Genomic DNA, 18,795 nt, shown 5'->3' with positions numbered 1-18,795 from the left:
CAGCCCCTGACTCCAAATTGAGTCACTATCTCCAGAGACCTGGGCCTCTGGGAGACTCTAGATCAATTTATTTGGGAGGATATTGGTAGAAAGAATATTCCAGGCATTGAGAAGTTACAAGTGGTTCTCTTCTGCTCCCCCACCCCCTGCAGCAATCATGCTTAGTTTAGCATATTTCTATATACTTCAGTTTTTTCATCTACAAAGTAAAAAATAATGATCCTTATAGTATCTACTTCACAAGATTTTTGTGAGGATCAATCAATCAACACACATTTCTTAGGCAGCTACCATAATGGATATTGTTCTATGCATTATGGATGAAAAGCAGTCTTTCCCCCCCAAGAGCTTATATTCTAGTAGAAAAGTGTGTGTGTCTATGCACATGCACATGTGTGCATAGATATATGTATATAATAATATAATAATGAAGGACAAACAACTTCATACACATGCATATATACATCTGTGTCCACGAACAACCACATGTGTGTACATATGTACACAAGGTTGAATATATGTGAATATATAAACACATGTAGGCCTATATATGCAAAAAAACAAATATACAAGATGATGTTAGGAATGTGTGTGCTGATCACTGGGTAGTGCACAAAAAAGTTAAGAGAAAGAACTAAGAGTAATTCATCATACAAAGCTGAGGTCTTTTTCAGCCCCCTACTTCCCTACTCACCAATTGGCATTTTTTTTTTAATACCATTATAACATGTTTCTTATTTATGCTTATTTTTTTTCCTGGATGAGAACAACTCCATGAAAGGAATATATATATATATATATATATTTTTTTTTTTTTTCTTTTTCTCTTTTTCCCCCAAGAGAGTTTAAAGCTGGAGGATCTCTTAAGCTCAGAAGTTCTTTAGTGGGTTACACTGATCATGTGTCCACATCAAATTTGTGATCAATATGATGAGCAGGGGGCTCTGGGAGCAGGGGGCTACCAAGTTGCCTAAAATGGAGCAAACCAGCCCAGGATAGAATCAGAGCAAATCAAAAGTTCCCATTCCACTCAGAAGCAGGATTAGGCCCTGTAGTGTTAACCTGAAGGAAATGGGGAGATCTAGTCTTAAAAAACATTGAAGAAAAGCTATTTTGGGGGTAGTTCCAAGGAAACATAGCTACAACACAAAGGGCTTCTACTCACTTTTACTTCCTCAGGAATGGGTAATGGTAAAAGAGGTTTCTTATAAGCCCAAAGTCCTGCAAAGCCCATGGAGGGCTGAAGGGAAGTTCATATACAAGATGACAGGAAACAGACTAAGATTCAAAGTACTTGAGTTTCAGTTCTTGCTCTGTGAATAACTAGCCATAGATGGGCAAAACGTTTCCCTTCTCTGTGCCTCAGATTTTTCTTCTCTTGCTGAGGTTCAGTATGGAACATGTTATCTTTCCTTTTGAATCATATTTTCCTCCAACTTTCCCTCTTTCTCTTGAGGGTACCACCATTCTTCTAGGAACCCAGGTTTATAATCTTGGTACCATCTCTTATTCTCCCACTTCCAAACCCAACACCCATTCCCATATCCAAATTATAAACCAATGAAATTAACTTCAGTTCTTGTTAAAATTCTCATAGTAATAAGAGAGTTAGGAAATATTTAGAAAAGAACTAACTTCATCAAGACTAGTTATAGTACAAACCTTATTTCCTTTTTTGACAGGATTGTTGGATGAATAAATCCAAGGAATAGCTATAAATATTGGGACACCTAAATTTTAGTAAAGCATTTGATAAAATATCTCATGCTGTTTTTTTGTTTTTTTTTTTTGTGGAGAACATAGATATTGACTAGACCAGGGCTTCTTAAATCCTTTCTACTCAGGACCCCTTTTTGCCTGAGAAATTTTCCATGATCCTAGGTATACAGATATATAGAATAGGTATACAAGTCAACATTTACTGATAATAAATCATAATGTCATGTCTCCCACATTCAGTTACCCCTTATGGGGTTGTAACCCACAGTTTAAGAATCTTTGAATTACACAATAGGATAATTGGATTTAGAGCTGGTTGAATGGCCAGATTCAAAGCTGAGTCATAATGATTTTAAATCGTTGACTGTAAGTCTTTAATGAGCTCTTGTGCTATTGAATGTATTTTCAATTTAACATATTTTCAATGTCTTGGATAAAGATATAAACGACATCTTTATCAAATTTTCAATAATACAAAGCTAAGATAATTAATATGCTGGATGACAAGATTAAAAAATGCATTGACATTGGGGTGAATCTAATAATATAAAACTCAATATAGAGAAGTACAAAATCTTACATTTCCATTCAACTCTTACATTGTTCATTCATAAGTACAAGATAGAGAAGATATAGTTATAAAGATCTGGGGTTTTTAGGTGGAGTGCAAGCCCCAAATGAATGAATAATGTGATACGGCAATCAACTCTTCCCACCTTTAGCCCACAATTTGATCTTAGATTAAAATCTGGAGTAATAAAGAATTTGATGGTGTTATTTTTTCCTGCCCTATTCAGATCATATCTAAAGAATTATGCTCAATTCTGGACATCACTTTTAAGAAGGATATTAGAACCACAGGATGATGAGGGTTTTCAAGTTTATATCATGTTAAGATAAGTTTAAGAAATTGGCTGTTTAATTGGAAGAAGGTAAGGATATTTGTGATCTCATGTAATAGATAGAGCCCTGAAGTTTGGAGGACTTGAATTCAAAATTATACTCAGACACTTAATACTAGATATACTAGATGTGTGACTCTGGACAAGTCACAACCTCAATTGCCTCACCACCACCACACTCCCCCCCCTACCAAAAAAAAAAAGAGAGAGAGAGAGAGAAAGAAAAAAGAAAGAAAAAGATGGAAGGAAGGAAGAAAAGAAGAAAAGAAGGAAGGAAAGAAGGAAGGAAAAGAGAGAGGGAGGGAGGAAGGAAACAAACTTTTCCTTTATAGGGAAGCTAGGTGGTGTAGTAGATAGTGCACCAGCCCTGGAGCATCTGAATTCAAATCCAGCCTCTGACACTTTCTGATACAGTGACACGGACCCTATATGACCCTGGGCAAGATTTTTTTTTTTTAGTTAATCAAGATAAAACAATACTTTTTCTACATGACTTTGGGCAAATTATTTAATTTTCTTGATTCTCAATTTCCTCAATGAGAATGTGAAAAGGTTGGTTGAGATAAGCTCTTTAACCCAAGTCGGCTCTATTGCCCCATCCCAATTCAGGCTCTCATCAGCTTTTGTTTCAATCATGGCAATAGTTTACTAAAAATTTCTTGATTTCACCTTCTTCACTCTCCAAATCATCTTTCATACACCTGTTGCTTTAATATTCCTAACACACAGGTCGGATCATGTTATTCCTCTGCTCATACTTTTTTTTTTTTTTTTTTTTTGTGGTAGCTTTCTATTATCTTTAGTTTACTCTACAAACTCTTTAGTCTTGAATTTAAAATCTTTCACAATCTGGTTTCCGCCTACCTTTATGGCTTTATTTCTACTATTCCATCTCCACCCACTTACACTCTTACATACAACCAACTACTAGCTATCATCCAAACTTGACCTGCCTCCAAGTTTTTCTTCAGATGGGTAGAATGGATTCCCTCTTCACCTTTTCCTCTTTGAATCCTAAACTTCTTTCAAGGACTACTTAGCCCTTCTGCAAAGCCTTTCTGTATTGGCTTCTTTTCCTCCTCAAGTTATCTTGTATTTATTTATCTGTTTACATGCCACATCCTTTTAGTAGGGAGGAAGTTGTATAAGAGCAGGAACTGTATCTTTTGTATCTTGCGTCCTTAGCATATGGGGACTGGCACATAGGGAATAATTAATAAATATTGATTGAATTATCTTTTCCAGATGTGACAATCATTGATTCCATGAACTTATACCCGAATAACAATACCAACAATAATTGTTAGAATCCTTACAAAGTGTTAACTCATTAGAGTTGATAGAGACAATAATCATCTAATTTAGCATGGTTCAGTATGATCTGATCCTAGGAGGAGATGTTATGGGCCAGAACTTGAAACAAGGTACTAAGTGGAATTGAGGAGACAATGGTGAAATCTAGTTTAGTACTGATTTAATCATACAACAAATAATGGTTTCCCAGTGATATAATGATTGGTGTGTACTCAGTGAATAGCATATAAGCAAGAAGCTCTCAGGCAAAGAGTACTATGGGATATACAGAAGCCCACAAGCCCACTCTCGGAGGCAGAGTCAGATTCATTCCATCTTCCACCTTTGTGCTGGTTGGAGGCTGAAGAAAGCAGAAGCAAAGGACAAGCTGCAAGAGCTCTTGGAACCAAACAGAGAGACAGGCCTCTAAGAAAGCTAACTGGGCCCAAGGAAAGAGATAAGAAATAAACGTTTGGATTTTATCAGCTGGCTGTATTTGGAATGATTATTACTCTGAACCGAAACTAAGGCTGCCTCCAGAAAACCTCCCTAAGAAACCTGCCCACAGAGAACCATCATATATATTATACAAAAGAAGAGAACACCACAAATAATAATAATAGTTGTTATTCAGTTATGTTCAGCTCTCCATGACCTCATGGATTATAGCTTTTCTTGGAAAAGATACTGGAGTGGTTTGCCATTTCATTTGCCAATCTCCAGTGGATTAAGGCAAACTTGGGTTAAAGGACTTGCTGAAGCTCATTCAGCTAGAAAGTATCTGACACTAGATTTGAACTTGTTATTCACTGAGGCCACTGCTGCCTCTAATAATAGTAGTGATAGTAGCATTTAATAATAGCTAACATTTATAAATATTTCCTATGTTCTAGTCACTATGCTAAATACTTTACAATTATTCTCATTTGATCCTTACAGCAACAAAATAAATGCTATTATTATCTCCATTTTACAATTGAGGAAACTGAGGCAAATAGGTTAAGCAATTTGCCCAGAGTCACACAGCTGGTAAGTGTCTTCTACTAGATTTAAACTCAAGCCTTTCCAATTCTTGGCCCAGCATTCCATCCACTGAACCACCTAGAACCTCCCAGAACCACACTTCAAGAGATATGCCTGGACATTCATTCCTATGTTGTTATTATTTAGTTGTGGCTGAGTCATCATAACCTCTTGAACATCGTTTTCTTGGCAAAAATACTCAAGTAGGGTGCCATTTTTTTCTCTATTGTATACCCATTTTACAGATGAAGAACTGAAGCAAATAAAATTTAAGTGACTTACCTCGAGTCCCACAGTTAAAAGGTATCCAAATTTAGATTTGAATTTAGATCTTCTTCACTCCAGACTACCCAATTGGCCCAGACATTCCTGTTCATGGTCTGATTATATGACTTGACCTCTCAGTCACCATTTTAGCTAGACTTTTAGGAAACTGACTCTATGGGATCAAACCATACTGGCCATGTCTATCACACTACTCTGCCATACTTCATTCTTTGTTGAACTAGTGGTTCGAAGTGTTACAAGAAGGGTGCTGCATCCCAGCAGGGGTTCAAGCATTCTGATTCCTTCCTGAAATCTGTTTCAGACAGTCATGTTCCTGAAGGTAGCATCTGGAAGCTACCATCTGGAAGCATATTATGTACAAAGCTCCAGGCCTAAGTTATAAATAAACACACCAAGGGAACAGATTTTCTTCTAAAAATGTTGTTCTCCATGCTTACTGACAGCAGAATTATTCCTTCTCAGTCGTTTGAAGCCCTTGTCAAACCTAAATTCAAAGCCTCAGCTAGTAGGCAAAGGTCCCAGCCAGATACTTCCTGCCATAAATATCCTGCCAGAGAAATCAACCAGATTAGAAATTATACCCATTAGATCTAATTACAGGTGAGCACCATAATCAGTTCAATAGACTGTTTAGCACTGATCCTGCTTATGAGTACTGGGCTCTGGATTTGCAACAAGATAAAGAAAGAGGAGTTTTGATAGAAGATGTATTTGGACAGAAGAACAATATTTTCTTATCACCTTGAAAGGCCTTTCTGCCATTAGAAAAAGAAAATTTTTTTCTTGCCAACCAATCAGCAGTCAGAGGAGCAAGAGAAAAAGAGAAATGATGAAAATGCTTTTGTATAAAGGATGAGTTTTATATTGTCAAAGAGTGTGGGATATTGCTTCTGTTTTGTATAAACATTTTGATATTTAATACCAATAGAAAAAGAACTTTAATGTATCCTGCTTAAAAATGAGTGTGAGGAGGGGGCAGCTAGGTGGCATAGTGGACAGAACACAGCCCTGAAATCAGGAGGACCTGAGTTCAAATCTAGTCTCAGACACTTAACCTTCCTAAGTATGTGGCCCTGGGCAAGTCACTTAACCCCAATTGCCTCAGCTAAAAAAAGTATGAAGAAATTCAAATGGGATTTTGGATATTTTGGAGAAGAAAATGATCTGGGGTATAGGTTTAAGAATTTGGATCTCTTTGTTATTATTTCTAATATGGAAATAATCCCTTGAATGTATGGGGCTAAGAAACATCTCTTATTTATTCAAAACTAGAGAAATGTGGCTGGAAAGAAACACAATTTCAAGGATGTTAAGGAGACTGATAATATTGTTGGGAATTTCAAGGCAGAGGTGTGAAGTATATCCCTTCTAACTTGTATATATAAGTTTTAAGACTAATGAGTGTAAAACTAAGAAAATGAGAATTCAGTCAGTCATAAACATTTAAATGCCTAATTTGTGCCAGGTACTATACTAAGTGATGGACCACATAAAGATTTGGAGACTGAAGTGTGATTGAAATACTGTTGGATAGGAGAAATTTGGGGAGTTGTGACTTTTTAAGTAAAAGATGAGCCCTTAAGAATCAGGAGACTTTCATTTAAACCACTGAAGTAGGAGGGAAATGGTCCAGAGAATCTAATAAAAGGTAAAGGCACAAGATGGGGATGGAGAGAATGCTCTAGCTGACTGATTCCTGATTGGTTGGCAAGATGACATCATTAGTCAAAAGCACCAGTGAAAAGAACTATTACTCTTTTTTTGGAAGATGAAGTTTTTCATAAAGGATTTTTGCTCTCTGTTACCACCTCTGTTTTGTGAAAGGTCTTGAATTTTGTGGTAAGATGTCTTAAAGCTGAAACCTGGACTGTGCTGCTATGAGTTGTACTCTGATTGGAGTCCAGCATCTAACAATCCAGCTGGATTAGAGCACATAGCTTAGAGATAGACAGTTGGATGAGCTTGACAGTTATTTAGCTAAAGAACACTGCTATTCCTCTTAAGAATTAATGTTTTCCTTTAAAGGTAATGGTTAATAGAAAGCGCTTTAAAGTCTATATTCAAATATACTGGTTTTCCCTGGCTGAAGTGGTAAGATTCAAAAGTCAAACAGTGAGCAGAAAAGCCATTTTGTGTGAGTCAGTGAAGCCTTCAGTCTAGAATTGTGAGTTACCTTAAGCACATAAGTTTTCCTCTTACTAAGCAAGGTAACTTTGCTTCCCTGGGACTAAGCTTCTTCATCTGCAAAATGAGGAAGTTTGGCTTCTTAAACTGTGGTTTAAGACCCTATATGGAGTATTGTTATTACTGGATATGAGAGCATGAAGTTTTGCTTTATTATCAGTAAATGTTTTATTTGGATACTTATTTTATATACCCACATACTTGGGGTCACGTAAAAATTTCTCAGACAAAAAGGGGTTGTGTGTGGAAGAAATTTAATAAGCCCTTAAAGGTTCCTTGTAGCTATAGCTGCTATGGATCCTCATATTAACCTTGGGAGCTATATTGGACAGATAATTATCCTGTAATCAGGCAACTGAGGATTGAAGTTACAAAGACCTTATTTCACACACTCCTTGTAGTGACAAAATAAACAAAATCTTCCCTTAGAAGCAAAGACGTCTGACTTTACACATTCACTTAGATAAATTACTGGATTTGCTAAGTGCTAATTCCTCACTTTCTTCTGGTGTTTGGAGGGAAGTCCCAAAGGTAAACTATAACAGAATGTTTTCAGTGTAAGGAAGAAAGAGAGCAAAGAAGGAACTCTATCAGCTAATTCTCCCTTCATAATTATAAATAAACAAATATAGGTAAGTTTGTGTGCTATAGAAGACCATAATTTCTTTTGCAGTTAACAAATTCTTTCTAGAAATTATTCTTGGAGGTCCACTGCTACTAACAGAAAGAAAGCACTCCTGTTGATTACACTCGACATTGTGATGAGAAAGGACAGTTCAACAGTAGTTCTGCTAGGGTTTTTAGCATCTAGTAATTGATTATGTCATGGATATTGGTGACTTCCAAAGTCCTCCCTTACTCAAATTCAATTCACTTGAATGTAATGGTATCAGCTGCCTGATGTCATGGTAGTCTGAGAATGAGAATTGGAAGACAAATAATAATGTGAGGTCTGTCACTGGCAGAACAAGGGGTAGTTTGGAGTTTAGTAGGTGATGTCTTTTTCCATTCCCCAAAAGTCAAGGTTACTCTGATGTCTAAAGTGGACAAGGGGCCCAAGATGCCAATGTGGTCATAGCCATGGGTTAATTACCAAAAAAGTTGACCAAAAACTGAGATTTCTCCAAAATAGGTAAGAGTTTTATCTGAGTATGCTGCAAGTATTTTAATTGGGTGCAGCTATGTAGCACAGTAGATAGAGCAATGATCCTGGAGTAAGGAGGATCTGACAAATACAGCTTCAGACACTTATTGACTGTGTGATCTAGGCAAGTTACTTAATCCCAATTGCCTTCAAAAAAAGTATTTTAAATGGGCTCTGTCTTAGTAGAAGATACTAGGTCCTTGGAAAGGTAAATAAGAAGGCTGAGGGTGAGGTGAAGTAGGGGAGAAGAAGGTAGAAAGGTTAGGAATTAGAAGAGTTCAGAAATATAACTTTATCCCAATCATAAGAACACTGAAATGTGAAAATGACTTTTATGGAAATGTTTTGCATGGCTTTCTCAATGGGGGGAGGGGAGAGAGAAAGGGGGAGGATCTGAAATTCAAAATTTTAAAAGCAAATGTTAAAAAATGTTTTACAGTTACAACTGGGGATAATAAAAATATTTTTTAAAGTTTTAAAAAGAACATTAAGGTATAGAAGGATCTCAGGGCAAAGCAGTAATTAGGGAAGGGCAGCTAGTATTTGGTTTGTAGATCCCAATATTTGGGTAGAAGTTGTATCTCAGAATCTAACTACTGTTATGTCCTTTGCCAAGGTCACTTAATTTTCTTGAGATTTGGTTTCCTCATTAGTGAAATAAAGAGGTTGAACTTTCAGTTCTGTTTACCTAAAATCTTTGCTTTTCCCAGTCTCTATTCTCCTTGGCTCCCTGGAAACCTCCTTTTTTTTTTTTTTTTTTTCTTTTTTGGACAAATTTCCTTTCATCCCAGAATACCCCTGTCACTTTCCTTTCAACTTGAGGCAGGCACTGAAATAGTTTTTTTCTGAAGGTCCCATATCTCTTAGCATCTTCAAGATTAGCTGCTTTTTCTTTCATACTCCCTGGCACAGTCCTGCCACTTTCAGATCCTCCCCCACCCTCCACTCTGATATTATCACTCAGCAATCACTCTCTCTTTTTTTTTTTTTAAGTTCACTCCATAATGAACAGATTTTTAGTGTTTTAATCCATGAATCTCAAAATCTTTCCTAACTTGTTAGGAATTTTCCTAACAAGTTAACTACCAAGTTCATGATCTTTCCCACTAGTTCAAGCAATCCTGATCTATCCTGTCTCCTCCAAAAGCCTGCCTCTTCTATCATCACTAAAATCTCTCACCCATCTCGAAAAAAAATCTTTCTTGATCCCTCCAATCCCACTATTATTCTTTTTTTTTCTTTTGTAACTAAACTCTCTGAAAATTCTACAATACGTGCCTTCACTTTCTCTCCCCTGTCTTTTTTTAACTCCTTATTATAAGACTTCTGACTTCATCATTCCATCAAACTCTCCAAAATTACTAATCTCTTAGCTGCCAAATCCAATGGCCTTTTCTCCAACCTCTCTAAAACTTTGTTGATTCTACTTTCTCTCTAGGTTTTTGGGTCACTACTTTCTCCTGTTTCTCCTCTTACCTATCTAGCCACTCATTTCCTGTCTCCTTTGTTGGATCCTTTTCCAGATCATTTCCTCTAACCACATGCTCTTAAGGGATCTATTTTGAGTCTTTTTTTCTTCTCCCTCTATTCTACTTCATTTGATGATCTTGACTCCCATCAATTTTATTAGCATCTTTATACGGTGATTCTCAAATCTACTTCTACTACTCCAGCCTTTCTGCCAATCTCCAATCTCTCATCTTCAACTGCCTTTCAGATACCTCAAACTGGATGTCCACTAGTCATCTTAACTCAAAAATGTCCAAAGTGGAACTTAACTATTTCCCCCTCTTTCTTCCCTTCACTTCCACCTCCTCTGCTTACAGTTCCTCAGGCTTACAACCTACCTAAATGTCATTTTCATTCCTCACTATCTCTCATTCCCCATATCCAAGCTGTTGCCAAAATCTATTGATTTTATCTTTGCAACATCTCTCAAAAATACCTCCTTCTTTCCTTTGACATTGTCACCACTCTAGAACAGGCCCTCCCACTTCATGCCTTGATTATGACAGATGATTATTATCATCCATGCTGGTGGATTTACCTACCTTAAGTCCCTCTACACATACAATCCACCCTCTCTATTCAGTCACTAAAATGACTTTCCTAAGGTGCAGATCCTATCATGTTACCCCCCTAATCAATAAATGCTTGGCTGCCTATTAGCCTCAGGATCAAAGACAAAATGTTATGTTTGGCATTCAAAGCTCTTCATAACCTAACCCTTCTTACCTTTCCAGTCTCTTTACACCTAATTCCCTGACATCTACTCTTAAATTAGGGATGCTGGTCTCCTGGCAATTTCATGAACAAAACATTCTAGGTATTTTCTCTTGTTCCCTATACTTGGGATGTTCTCCCTTCTCTACCCATTATTGACCTTCCTGAATTCTTTTTAAGAAACTAAAACTCCATCTTTTACCGGAAGCCTTTCCCAATTCCTCTTAATTCTAGTGCCTTATTTCTGTTAATTATTTTCTATTTATCTTGTATATAGCTTGCTTTGTATATATTTGTTTTTCCCACTGTCTCCCCCCATTAGATTATAATCTCTTTGAGGGCAGGGATTGTCTTTTGCCTTTTTTTTTTTTGATACCCTCAATATTTAGTATAATTTCTGGCACATGATAGGTGCTTAACAAATATGTATTAATTTATATTAATTGGTCCTCTCCAACTCTATTACTTTTTGAATATTTTGGCCTCCCTGTTTTATAAATCTCAAATTCTATGAAATTGTCTTTGATGGAAAATGTTAAAAATGAATGGAAGGTATGACTAAAGTAGAATAACTATGTAAGACCACCAAACTTAAAACTGGTAGATAGAATAATAGAACATAGTCCAGAAATTGACCTTGGATTCTCTTGCCTTTTTCTTCCCACTGATTTTTCCCTATAAGGTTAAATGGGCTTACCACAACCTCTCACCTGAATCTTCATGATGGCCTTGATGGCAGCCTCAAACTCTTCTGAGTTGTTGTAGTCAACTGTCCACACATGTGGCTTGCCAATGAAGTTCTCAGCATAGGGGTGTTGAGAAAACACCTGACCAGGACACAAGGTGTCTTCAGCTTCTCTGTGTCCTGCTGAGGTAGCCCAAGTATAGAAAGCCAGACAGCCCTCCAACCCAAATGTGCTGAAGGAATACAGTCCCAAACTCTTTGATTCTGTTCCATTTCATCATATTTCCCAGGTTCCTTCTACTTTCCTTCCCAACCAACTGTGTTCTAGCCCCACAGCTTTTGTGTTTTTATTTACATACCCTAGACTCACAGATTTTAACCTTAAAATTTTTAACTTTACTTCCCATGCCTTAGTCTCTCTTTCATTCTGGAGATCCAATGGAATAATTGTTATTGGAATCCCTAAGTTCCAAGATATAAGTAGGATCTGGTAACTGAGGTAAATTCAGTTGTTGGGGGCTAGGAAGTAATTACCTCAGGTCTCTTATATCACTGAAAGGAAACAGAGGAAATGAAAAGTGGCAGGAAGAATACATGGCAGTAGGGAAAGGTACTCCATGGAAATAGTACAACCCATGATAGGAAAAGTTACAAGGAAAGGGCAGTCAGTCTATGAGACCTAATTAAAAGCCAGTTTAGAGGATTATCTGCACGTTTACAGACTTCAGCAGCCCTTTTCTAGTTATATCTGGTTCCTCCCATCACTTACCTCTCGGGAAGTAGGTTTTCCTCGAAAGAATTCATGGTTGAGGGAGCTATGAGGTGGGCTGAAGCGGGACTGCAGGAAGATGCAGCCATTGGCAATAGCCTCTAGTGGAGCAGGACCTTCATAGGGGAAGCCAAATCCTATGAAGAGCTAGGGGAATAGGAAGCAGTATTGTTAGAACAGGAATTGACTAATAGGTCACACATGTCAGAGAAACATGAGCAGGTGTGTGAGATTTTAGCGGGGAGGTGGGAAAAAAGTAGGAACTAAGAAATAGATCCAAAATTTTTCTCCCAGAGGCTATCAGATAGTTATAAGAAGCATTTATTTCTACACAGAAACATGTTTATTCTTCTATCAAGATTGCCAGCCTTAATTAGGTTAATGCCATCAAGTAGTCCCCTTATGAGTCTCCCTGTGGCATAGATCTGTCTACCTGGGAACCCATATTTCCTTGCCATAGTTTCCAAAGCAGCAAATGTGAACTCTCTGTACACCTGAGGCCATGTGGAGCTAGCAAATCAAGAGCTATTGGCCCTTCAAGAGCAGTAGCTCCTAGACCCACCATTCCTTCATCCCGATAAGACTATTTCCTCTCTAACCCAGACTTTCTTCTTTGAATATTGAAAACTATTTTTATGTGCATTTGGAAAAAATAAAATATTATTGAGAAAAGAATGGAATCATGTAAAGTCAGACATGATTGAACAACAACAATTACCAAATGTCCCATGAAATAATATTTTTTACTAGCTTTAGGACATGTGATTACCATTTCCACTGTTTGCATGAACAATCATGAGCCATCCTGCCCTTGTGCTGCAATTTCTTCTGTTTCATTTGCAGCAAGATTCTCAAGCTTAATGTGATTTAGCTTCTCCAGTATTATGTCCACTCATGAGTCATTGTACGAACAGGTTGGAATAACTTTCATCTCTAGTTGTCTGTTCCCCCACTGCTCTCAATCTGGCCTTAGAAGTGACTTTATTTCAAATCTGGCCTCAGATACATACTTATTACCTATGTGACTCTAGGCAAGTCACTTAACCCCCATTGCCTTAAAAATGTTTTTAAAATTAAAAAAAAGGTGACTTTGTGCCCCTCACCTTAGCTTTTCGCAATAGCTGTTGGAACTCCTGCTGTGGCAGAAGGCCATGGTTCTTCACAAAGGCAGGTACCTCTGGTGGCCGCTGAGTCTCATAGTACACAGTGCCATGAATCTCCATGTACTTGTTCAAGATGCCCAGAAATTTCTCCTTGCCCTGGGAGAAGAAGAGAAAGAATTACCTGTGCAGAATAATGTAGAACCACCTATGAGGCATCATAATATAACTGATGAAAAGTCAGGAATACTTGGTATAATGAGAAGAACTCACAACTGGGAGTTAAGGGCTTATGGCATCTTCTATCCAAATGAGACAATTGGATTAGGTTGACTTTCAATTCTAAATTCCTATAACTCTTAGCTCTCCTTACCTTATATTTACCTAGGGAAGTAGTGCTGAGAAGGGAAAGAGAAAGAGAAGTAAGAAAAGAAGTTAAGGAGAGATACTGGTCCTAAGCCTTTCCCAATGCTGAGCCCAAAGTGGGGAGGGGAGGATTCATTCCATCAATCTCAAGTGCAAATACTTACATTAGGGAAAGGCATTTTCCCAGGTAAGGGGCCTTGGTATCTCAAATACCACAGGGATATCTCAAGTAAACCTTTATTAAGCATCTACTGTTTGAAAAACCCAATTCTAGGGGTTGAGGGTTATATAAAATTTCTATAAAAGTCATGCCGATAGGCAACTTATTAGTTATCTTTCCATTTTTCCTTTCAGAAATTAGAGATTTTAGCATGGGTCATTTAAAGTAGAGAAAATCTGTGTCTGAGACAACTTTCAAAATAATTTTCATGAGGCCCAGATTTGACCAGTCAACATCATTCCTCCTCCCCCCAAATCAAAGTCTCAGCAGCTCTCTGTTTTTAAGATAAAATACAGATTCTTTAGTCTGACAGTGAACACTTCTCATAATACGGTGCAAAGCTACCTTTCGGCCTTCTGCCTTTTTACCTCCACCTCCTTTCTATGAAACTATGTTCCAATCAAATTGGGCTTTTGATGTATTTGTACAATTTGTCTCCCATGCCTGAAATGCACATCCTCCTCCTTTCTGTCTCTTGGAATATTCCTTTATTTAAGGTTCAATTCAGGTGCTGCCTCCTCCTTGAAGCCTTCCTTAATTATAAAGCATTAATGCTTTCTCTCTCTCTCCAGAGATGGTTAGACTTTATGACCTCTAAAGTCTCTTTCAGCTTGGAATGCTATGACTAAACATTATCAGGCTAAGTATTTTTCCAGTAGTGGGGATAGATTTTCCTTATTTTCCCTGCTTCCCTTATAAGCTAACTAGATCCCTGATGCCAGGGATAGAAATGAGGCTGTGAAACAGAGAGAAAGTAACTGGCTCATACATTTAGATGGAACTGTGGTCCTAGTCTCATTAGTGCTGCACTCCTTGCAAGGCAGAAAATCATTGAAAACTGCAGTCTGCATTACTAGCCCCATTAAGCTATCACTGGACTGGAGCTGGACTTGTGCTTCCTTTCAGGAATATAATAACCTTTCCCCTCTCTTCTTCCATCTTTCCTCACCCTCTTATCCCCCTCTCCCACCCTTAGTCATGAATCTGTCCCCTGATTCAATTTACTTCCTTATCTCCCTCCTCGAAGAAAAAAAATTCTTGTTCTCCTGTAGTTAGAAAGACTCATGAGATCATTTGCTAAACAACAATGCCCTAGGCATTTAAATCTAGTGAAGAATACCTTTACTTACTAGACTTCACGATTTTATTCTCCCAGGGCAGTATCTTCACTTTTCTTGTAAAAATAAGCTCACTTATTTTATTATCCTCTCTGCTTTCTTTATTTCTCTGCACTATCATCTTGTTTAAAAAAGTAACTATCAGATGTGAGAAGCAAAGATTTTCCCAGACTCATTCCCTTTCCTTTCAACCCCATGAGGGTCACTGAAGTTCTCTACTGAAGTTGGGGCTTTTTGCTCTTTCCTTTAATATTCTTCTCTGCAAGTCTTTACCTTGTTACCACTGTAACAAACTGGTCTCTTGGTGCTACCTGCTGCATATCACCAATATAGTTTATTCCTTGGCACCTTTTTCACTCTCAGTCCTCAGGACAGTGTGTCAAATTGGGTTTCAGGGTCCTGGTCTGCCCCTTCATAGAAAGATCTTTCTATCCAGCTACTCTTATTGTCTTTCTAGTCTTCTCACAAGACTATTTCCCTCCTCAGTAAAACCCAATACAGGTAGCTCAGATACCAAGTTTCACTGTTCAAGACTCAACAGATAGGAGGAGAATAAAGAACAATCAGAAGTTGGGACATATCACTTGTACCATACCTGCATCTGCAGCATCCCCAAGAGGTGGGCAGAAGAAAAAAGAGGGGAGAAGGGATACATTAGTATCTCATCCATTAATCCACACTGGGTTCTTTAAAAGGGGTTCTCAGGACAAGCCATTTTTTTTTCTCCTTATCTGGCCTAATTAAAATAGTTATATTTTTTATGTGATTCCTAAGAATCCCCAAGGAAAGAGAATTTACTTTCCCCAGTGATCAATTTAGTGTCTCACCCCACAGCCAAGTTTCTTTCTGGTGCTTAACCTAAATCCTCTTGTTCTGTCCCTATAAGAAGGAAAAGAATAATTGGGTATATTTCTGTCAAATGACCTTTAAGGATGGTAAGTGGAACAGGATTCAAGACTAGGTATTTTTTAAATTGAAAGCAAGGATTTCTTCTGAGAATTAACCAAATGTCTTCTGATCTGGGAGAGGGAGTTCTGGAAATGGGTGGGCTAAATTTCCAAGGTCCTTTCCAATTATAATGTTCTATGAACCTTAGGTTTCCAGAAAACATAGGTTTCTGTGGAAGCCCCTATTCCTCTTCAATGTTAGAAAGCATATCAGTCGACATGTAGAGTGTAATCCATACCCTAAATCAGGGGTCCTCAAACTATGGCTCATGGGTCAGATGTGGCAGCTGAGGATGATTATCCCCCTCACCCAGGGCTATGAAGTTTATTTAAAGGCCCACAAAACAAATTTTTTGTTTTTACTATAGTCCGGCCCTCCAACAGTCTGAGGGACAGTGAACTGGCCCCCTGTTTAAAAAGTTTGAGGACCCTTGCCCTAAATCCATATGTTTGCTCTACTGTATTCTCTACTGTACTTTTCTTGAAGACCTCAAATGAGCAAGGAACCCACTACTTCTGAAGGCATTCCAATCTACTTTTGGAGCACTCTAATTGTTAGGGAATTTTCCCCCCTTGATATCATTTTTCTTGCCTCTTTGTAACTTCCAACTATTGCTCCTAGGTCTGGCCTCTGGGGCCAAGCAAAGTAATACTGTTTCCATATTCCATATCTTAGAATATTCCAAGACACATACTTAGAAGTCTTCTAATCTCCAAGCTAAACATTTAGTTGTTTTCATCAATCTTCCTGAAGCATGATTTCCCACTACTGAAGCTGTTCTATCATTTCTCTTCTTCTAAATATATATTGCCTAGAATTGAATGCAGTTCTTTAGAGATACTCTGATCAAAGCAAGGTATCCATTATTTAATTGCACTGTCATCTAATTCATATCTCTCCATCTTGTTTATTTATAGGAATATCATGAAGAACTTGTCAAATATTTCACCAAAATCTTTGTCATGCTATATCTATATCCATATGCTATATCTATAGCATTCCTCTGACCTACTAGTCCAATAACTCAATCCAAAAAAAAAAAGAAAAGAAAAGAAAAGAAAAGAAAAGAAAAGAAAAAGAAAAAGAAATGGGTTGGTTTGTTTTCATGTGTTCTTGACAAGTTATGCTTATTCGTTGTAATCATCATTTCCTTTTCTAGATTTCACTACACATCATTAACATGTTCTTGAATACATTATACTCAAGTATAGCAGTCATTTTAGTAAATTACTTCAATCAAATGGATGGAAGAGTCATTTTAATAGGTTTTTTACTCTCCTGAATCTTTCCCTTTCCCATAACCCCATGACACACATGGATCCTGATGGACCTTGGCCACATATGTTAAAGAGGATCTTTTAATGAAAATCTTCCCAATTTTCTGTGTCTTGAGTTCTAATCCATATTTATTAAACATTGGGATTTTTGATGATCAGGGGATGGTAGAAGAGAAGTAGACTCTTGGCTTCTGGTTCTCACCTTCCAGATGCTGGCTTCCTTGCCATATACCACAGCCATATTGCTGGCTTTGTTGTTCTTTATAAGGTCTTTCTCTGTTGAGTTGAGCTCCTCTGACACAAAGCCCATGAAGGAGTTGTCGGGTGTATGAGCTGCATGCCAGGAGATGCAGGAAGGAGAGAAAGGAAGGAAGGGTCACCTACACATTTAGGACCTTCTCCTGGGACTATTCATTCCCCCCAAAGAAGGAACTTGGTCATGCAGTGATAGGGGTAGGGATGGTAAGGAGGAAGTGAGCCTAGAGAGGGAGTAGAAATAGAACTCCAATGGAGCTCATTTTCATAGATTTTTAGAGTTGGAAGGAAATTGGAATATTATCTCATCCAGATTAGTTAATGATTATCAGTTTCTCCCTCTTCATACTACCATCTCCTTCCCTTCCAACCTAATAACACACAATTCAACATAATAACACATACCTGTAATTGTTTTAGCCAAAGGAAAATAGTTCTGTTACCTGGGTGCTGACAAATCTCGAATAAAACATTAGCCTAAGAGATATTAATACTCAAAACAAGAGCTTTCCCTTTCAGCTCAGACTTTCCCTCTTCCTTCCATCCCCCCCCAAAACTCAGCCCAATTCCCATCCCAAGATTTGAGTCTCCTCTACAGATATTCTTTTATCCAATAAGCCTCCTCCCCTCCACTCCCCCCCCCCTCCACTTTTTCTCCTCTTATCCTAAACTTACATATCTTTATTTGGAATCTTTATCTCTCTCCTGAGCTCCTGTCCCAAATCTCCAGCTCCTTGCTAGAAAACTCCATTAGAATGCCTTGTAGGTATCTTAAACTCAAGAGTTCAAAGCAGAACTCATGTTTTCTACCCAGTCTGCCTTTCCTCCAAACTTCCCCTTGTCTGTTGAGAGTACTCTTTCCCCCCCAATTATCCAGTTTCATCATCTTAGAGTTTTCTTTGTATCCTTTCTCTTTTTTATTGCATATCCAAAACTGCTAAGGTTAGTTGATTCTTCTACATCTCAGGGATTAGGAGCATTTCATTCTCCCTCCTCCCCATAATGATCTGGAAAATCCATGTAAAATATTTTTGGCCCTCCTTTCATATCAGAGAAGAATTCTTGAGTTTTTTCTTTTATTGTTGTGAGAAATAATTAATTGGGTCCTCTACTCTATTTTAATCAGTATTAATCAATTTGATAGAATAATATCAAAGTTCTGTATATTAGGCCCAGAGCTGTGAGCTGCAGATTCTAAGTTCACTTGCTTAATTATAGAAACTTAACTAGAGGGCCTCTACTCTTATTTTTCCTTGTCATGGTGACAAAGTCCAGAGTGAC

General features: G+C 37.8%; 1 protein-coding gene across 4 annotated transcripts in view; it reads right to left on the bottom strand.

The window, feature by feature from the left end:
• The window catches only part of MGAT5B (alpha-1,6-mannosylglycoprotein 6-beta-N-acetylglucosaminyltransferase B), a 122,586-nt gene that overhangs the window by 4,083 nt on the left and 99,708 nt on the right, over positions 1-18,795 (bottom strand). For 3 of the 4 annotated variants that reach the window (XM_003768680.2, XM_031965555.1, XM_031965556.1), the window contains 5 exons: positions 17,462-17,592; positions 15,630-15,635; positions 13,334-13,489; positions 12,231-12,377; positions 11,487-11,603 (listed from right to left, as the gene is read on the bottom strand). In XM_003768680.2, coding sequence (XP_003768728.1) covers positions 11,487-11,603; positions 12,231-12,377; positions 13,334-13,489; positions 15,630-15,635; positions 17,462-17,592 — 557 coding nt within the window. The remainder of the gene's footprint in view (positions 1-11,486; positions 11,604-12,230; positions 12,378-13,333; positions 13,490-15,629; positions 15,636-17,461; positions 17,593-18,795) is intronic. The other variant, XM_003768679.2, reaches the window with a different exon arrangement.

Source organism: Sarcophilus harrisii, chromosome 4 (assembly GCF_902635505.1).
Source record: "Sarcophilus harrisii chromosome 4, mSarHar1.11, whole genome shotgun sequence".
Taxonomy (NCBI): Eukaryota; Metazoa; Chordata; class Mammalia; order Dasyuromorphia; family Dasyuridae; genus Sarcophilus; species Sarcophilus harrisii.
This window is presented reverse-complemented; position numbering and strand designations above follow the sequence as displayed.